The sequence below is a fragment of the Cibotium barometz genome, chromosome 31 (genome assembly GCF_041138505.1).
Source record: "Cibotium barometz isolate CiBa-2024 chromosome 31, ASM4113850v1, whole genome shotgun sequence".
Lineage (NCBI taxonomy): Eukaryota > Viridiplantae > Streptophyta > Polypodiopsida > Cyatheales > Cibotiaceae > Cibotium > Cibotium barometz.
In genome coordinates, this window is record NC_141076.1 from 21,634,229 (window position 1) to 21,640,193 (window position 5,965).

Genomic DNA, 5,965 nt, shown 5'->3' on the forward strand with positions numbered 1-5,965 from the left:
TTTTCCTTGAGAAGGTAGTGCTAGTGTGTAGTTCTAGAATCCTTTGGGAGGCTTGGGACCTGTATCAAAGAAAGAAAGAAAGAACTCACTCCACTCATGACTCGCTTGGGCCACACATAGTGGGGTTTGCTCCCCACATGAGTTAGGTAATTATAAATGATGCAAGTGTAGTAGACATGTGAGAATAAAGGGGAAGGAAAGGAGTGATGGGAAGATAGGCCCACAGATGCACATGGAGGGTGTATTTTTGACCAGCTACCGAGGACTTTTGACCGTCTTTGTTTTGTGGTGTGTTGGAGGCTTCCCGTTTCAATCAAGGCACTTTGGTATTTTCATTATTTTATTTTATTTTTTTGTTTTTTGGGGGGGGGGGGGGGGGGGGGGGGGGGGGGGGGGGGGGGGGGGGGGGGAACCTTATTGAACAAACTGGTGGAAGGTTCAAAACGATGTTGAGCTTTCTCCTTCAAGCCCAGCTTCCATCTCTCCGTCGTTCTCGTCGTCGTCATCATCATCTGCTTGCCCAGGCAGGAAGTGGTGAGTCTCTTCTCATCAACAGTGCCGCCTCCTTGTTTGAGCCATCGAGCCAATCTCCTCTCTCTATTTCTACCTCTTCTTCCACACCCAGTCTGCTATATCACTGCCGCCTATTGGCGCTTGCTTTAATCCCCACAGTCCCGTGGATCCAACCTCAGCAGCATTTCCATCACATGACAGGAAAGGAATGCAGAAAAAGCAGGTCACTCTCGCGTCCTCATGGCGCTTTGTCAATCAGCTAGCCTCCTGGTCAATGGCGTTCCCATCCATCCCTCTCAGCAGTTGCCTACCTTCCCCCCTACCACCACCTTCCAACACCTCATTTCTTTGATCCTTAGCTCTATCTCTCTGCGTTTCCCATGCTTTTTTCTGATGCATTTCTAGTCCCAATACTCTTCATCTCCTAGTTTTGCTTCCCCTTGTCCTGTGGAGATGCCCGTTCGTGTGCGGCCTTTGGGCTCCTTGGAGACCAATGTGCAGATCCCACTCTACTTCAGGTGCCCCATCTCTCTCGAGCTCATGCAGGACCCTGTCATTCTGAGCACCGGCCAGACCTACGACCGCAGTAGCATTGAGAAATGGGTGGCCAGCGGCAACACCACTTGCCCAGTTAGTATGCAGAAACTCGAGGACTTCACCCTCATCCCCAACCACACGCTGCGCCGCCTCATCCAAGAGTGGTGCGTCGCCAACCGATCCAGAGGCGTGCAGAGAATCCCCACGCCCAAGCAGCCCGCCGACCCCCACCGCCTCAGATCCCTCCTCGCCGAAGCTTCCTCCACCGGATCCGACACCGAGCCCGCCCGCGTCTTCGCAATTCGTGCCCTCAAGAACCTCATCAAAGACAGCGACAACAATAAAGCTCTCATGGTGGACGCGGGAGCCGTGCCCATCTTGATGACTGCCTTCTTTGGAGGCTTAGAGGTGAAGGGGGCCACCCTCCTTGACGGGAGGCGGGCGGCGTGCGGCAAAGATTGCCGCCAAGACGGCGCAGAGCCTCAATCTTCAGGAGGAGAAGCGGCTGGTAAGTGTTCGGTGATGTTGAGCTTGATAAGTGATTCAGGTAGGCTTAATGATCGGAATTGACACTTTGTTTGTTGTGATGATGCAGAGGATGAGAGCATTGGAGATGGGAATGAATGCAAAGTGGTGGTTGGCGAAGGCTGTGAAGAGGCGCTCGGTGTTCTGGTGATGCTACCCTTGAGCGATAACGACAAGCTATTGATGACAAGAGTAAGCTCCTGAGTCCTGACTCCTGAGCCTACCCTAGATCTGGAAGATTTTCTTGTTCAGACTTTACTGTGCTACCATGTGGAGCTAGCCTGCTAAGAGAGTGGTCTGTCTGTACATGCAGCCGGACAAGCTGGCGTTCATTGCCGACGTTTTGCAGTGGGGATGCCCCGAAGCGCGCGCCAATGCAGCGCTGCTCGTGGAAACGCTAAGCGATTCGAAGCAACGGCCGGAACTGAGGGTGGCGCTGGCCACGTCGGACAGCGTCGTAGAGGGGCTGGTGGGGCTGGTACGCGACAGCAGGGAATCGTGCGCCAGGGCCGGGGTGCGCGCGCTCTACTCCCTGTGCTTGCGGACACAAGGCAAGGAGAGGGCCGTAGAGGCCGGCGCCGCGCCCGCGTTGGTGGAGATGCTGCTTCTCACAGAGGCGGACGTGGCACCAAAGGGCGGCGGCGCCACCGAAAAGGCAGTGGCCACGCTGGAGCTGCTGTGCACGACGGAGCGGGGCTGCGCTGACGTGGCAAGGCAGGGGGCGGCGGCGGTGGCGGCGATGTTGAAGACTATGTTGAAGGTGTCGGAGCGCGCCACGGAGGCGGCAGCGAGCAGCCTGCTGGCCATATGCAGCTGTTCGCAGAATGTGCAACGGTGCGCAGTGCAGGTGGGTGTGATCAAGGAGCTGCTGCTGCTAATGCAGAGCGACTGCAGCGAGCGCGCCAAGGCCAAGGCCATGAAGCTCCTCAAGCTCCTCCGCAGCTCTGCCTGCCTCAATGCCGCCTCCGTAGCCGAGTACGGCCGCTCCGACGTGGCGCCATTTTGATCTTCCACGTGTAAAATATTACTGCTGTCTGTTAAAAAAAGATTCCACGTTGGTAAAAACGTTTTGGTACTTTTTCACGGTTTTTAGGGTGGCTCAGAAGATGGAAAATGACGTTCTTGTTACCAAAGCCTCAAATGGAAGAAAAGAAATTAGCTGCATTAAAAGGCCAACGCCATTGTTATGTTTGCCGTGGAAAACATGAGTTTTTCACTTAGCCAGTTAATGTAGTGACATCACCTTTTGTACCCGGAGTGTTAGTCCTTAGAAGATAAGCTTGTTCTATCCCAACAATATGCCCACTTCGAACAAGGGAGGGACGTTGAAAGCATAATTTTGAAAGCTTGTTCTATACCAAGCGTGTCATCTTTCCACTTGTCCAAATGCTAGGAAGATCTAAACACACCACTAATGGATTAAATCCCTTGATCCATCTATTTTTGCGGCATTTGCAATGCTCAATAAAACATTTGAGGTGGTTCTTCACTCTTCTCAATGCTTCCTTAGCATGTTAAACATTTGAGGTGGCTCTTGACTCTTCTCAATGCTTCCTTAGCATTCCTTAGCATGTCAACCTAGAACATGCTAAGGAAGCATTGTGCAGAGTCAAGAACCACCTCAAATGTTTTATTGAGCTTTGCCAACAATCGCACGTTAGTGTAGTGGTAAGGAAAGAGTTTGAGAGTCCCTCGGTGATGGCTTCAAATCTCCCCTTGTGCAGTGGTACGGAAGGAGTTTGAAAGTCCCTCCGTGATGACTTCAAATCTCCCCTTATCCAATCGCGTGTTAGTGCAGTGATAAGGAAGGAGTTTGAGTGATGGCTTCAAATCTCCCCTTGTGCAAGCGATGGCATCTAGTGTGTGAGTAGCGTACTTTCAAAATTTTAGCCAAGCCCCCCACCCCCCACCCCCCCCCCCCCAAAAGAAGGCACCTCTTGAGCAGGAATGACCACAAGTTACAAGAGTTGGAGCTCCCCCTTTGCGCAAGCTTGTTGCCCCCACCCCCCCTTTCGTCCTCTTGTGCAGCTTGTATGCGCGTTGCCTCCTATGTTCCACATCGCTCTCCTCCCCCCTACCTATCCGCCCCGCCACTACGGGAGACTCATGCATGCCCCCCCTTCTAAAGAGTTTTCGTCCACGAAAATAAACTGGGGAAATAAAACATTTGAGGTGGTTCTTGACTCTTCTCAATGCTTCCTAAGCATGTTAAAGATGATGTCAACCTAGAACATGCTAAGGAAGCATTGAGAAGAGTCAAGAACCACCTTAAATGTTTTATTGAGCTTTGCCAACAATCGCACGTTAGTGCAGTGGTAAGGAAAGAGTTTGAGAGTTCCTCGGTGATGGCTTCAAATCTCCCCTTGTGCAGTGGTAATGTAAGATTCCTCCCCCAACCCCTTTTTGATGTCTAGTATCTTCCCCTGTAATCAACCCTCTTTAGAAATATAAAGACCTTGTTGCTAACTATTTTAGCCTAGAGAGAGAAAAATTATTCTAGAGAGAGAATATTCAGATTTTGAATATTTTTGGATAGGAAAATATCTCTTATAATTCTGATGAGTTTCCCTAAAACAGAAATTCAAAAAGAATTTTTCAATGTGCAATTGGAATTAATTGGAAATAGGTATAAAGAACCTTAGTCTAAGGGTTTAGATTTTCAGAAATCTTTAGACTATGGTCCAATTAAGGTTCCTATGGGGGCCAATAGCATCAATCCATGTGTAGGGAGGAGATAAATCCAATTTGTAAAAAGAAGATACCCAAAAATGAGTAAATGCTCACATAAGGTGAAGAGTTGAAAATGTACAAGGTTTATTAGTAAAAAACTATGAGCAATATTAAAATGATTCCATTATGACACATATGTAAGGAAGGGGAATTCTTTAAAGGAGGTGCATATTTCACATAAGATGAAGAGTTGAAAATGTACAAGGTTTATTAGTAAAAAACTATGAGCAATATTAAAATGATTTCATTATGACACATATGTAAGGAAGGGGAATTCTTTAAAGGAGCTGCATATTTCACATAAGATGAAGAGTTGAAAATGTACAAGGTTTATTAGTAAAAAACTATGAGCAATATTAAAATGATTCCATTATGACACATATGTAAGGAAGGGGAATTCTTTAAAGGAGGTGCATATTTCACATAAGATGAAGAGTTGAAAATGTACAAGGTTTATTAGTAAAAAAAAACTATGAGCAATATTAAAATGATTCCATTATGACACATATGTAAGGAAGGGGAATTCTTTAAAGGAGGTGCATATTTCACATGCTTGAATGAGTTTTAAACTCATAAAAATTGAGATATTTCATCTCTCCTCTCTCCTCATTCAAGTCTAGTTTCAAAAAGTTAGCTTAACTGACCTAAAAATGGTCAAATATTGACCAAACTGATTTAGAAAATTCTAGAATCAGTTTGTTTGGTTAGGAGCTCAATTTTTCCTATAAATAGAAGCCTCCCCCTTGTTGAAAAATATATAGTGTTTATGCATCGTTACTCTACTCCACCTAAGCCAAGAACTGTGAATTCATTTAATAATTCACTAGTTTTTGGAGCTTCCCTCTTTCTTCAATCCCCATTAGTGGCTCCATCAACATACTTAACCAATTGGATTGGTTGGGGGCCTCTACCGTGAACAAAGAATCAAGCAATTTGTAAGGTAATTAGTGAATATTGATTTTTTTTATAATTTCTCAATGTTTCTCTCTTCTCAACCCCACTCAAGCTTGAGAAGCTTAATTGGTATGGTTTTTTTAAATGATATTGAAGTTAATTGGTGAATAGTAGTGAAGAGTTACATAATTTAATAAATGCTATTGAATTTAATTTTCATTTATGTCTAAATTCTAATGGTTTTTATGTAATTTCTCTCTCTCACTCAAGAAATGGTCATACTCATGACCCATTCTCAATCCAAATGAAACTTTTCATAAAGCTTTTTCTTAATCCAAGATTAAGCTATGCTTGAGGTCAAATTAATGGTTTTTTTTCTATGCTTTTAGTTTATGCATATTGATGATTCAATCCATTATGGATTGATGATCCAATTAGATACCATTCTAATTATTTCCTTAATGATAAGCTTTATCCCTTAGAAAAATTGAGATTTATCAGTCATAGCAGCGGAGCTATGGCAAAATTTTTATAAAAATTACGCATAAAATAATTTCATTCAAAGCATAAAAAGAGGACTTCCTACCATATTCTAGGAATTATCATCCTAGATTAATTGAAAGATATTCATTGTAATCATAGAGAAATTGATTTTTATATTATGCATAATTGATTTTCATGCATATAAGTATGCATAAAAGATAAATTTTTTATATTAAAAGTGTTACTTTTATCATTTTTAATTTTCATGCATAGAAGTATGCAT

At 44.8% G+C, this 5,965-nt stretch overlaps 1 protein-coding gene across 1 annotated transcript; it reads left to right on the forward strand.

Moving 5' to 3' along the window:
• The first annotated feature begins 440 nt into the window (after nucleotides 1-440).
• LOC147620615 (U-box domain-containing protein 26-like) lies at nucleotides 441-2,932 on the forward strand. Its single transcript, XM_086824859.1, has 3 exons — nucleotides 441-1,558; nucleotides 1,646-1,767; nucleotides 1,889-2,932. Exons 1-3 carry the CDS (start codon nucleotides 967-969, stop codon nucleotides 2,579-2,581), a joined length of 1,407 nt encoding a protein of 468 aa, XP_086680985.1. The 5' UTR covers nucleotides 441-966; the 3' UTR covers nucleotides 2,582-2,932.
• Nucleotides 2,933-5,965: the final 3,033 nt, after the last annotated feature.

Coding starts and splice junctions, on each gene's coding strand:
- LOC147620615 (XM_086824859.1), top strand. CDS start 967: ATGCCCGTTCGTGTGCGGCCTTTGGGCTCCTTGGAGACCAATGTGCAG. Junction 1,559..1,645: donor TTCAGGAGGAGAAGCGGCTG/GTAAGTGTTCGG, acceptor GTGATGATGCAG/AGGATGAGAGCATTGGAGAT. Junction 1,768..1,888: donor ACAAGCTATTGATGACAAGA/GTAAGCTCCTGA, acceptor CTGTACATGCAG/CCGGACAAGCTGGCGTTCAT.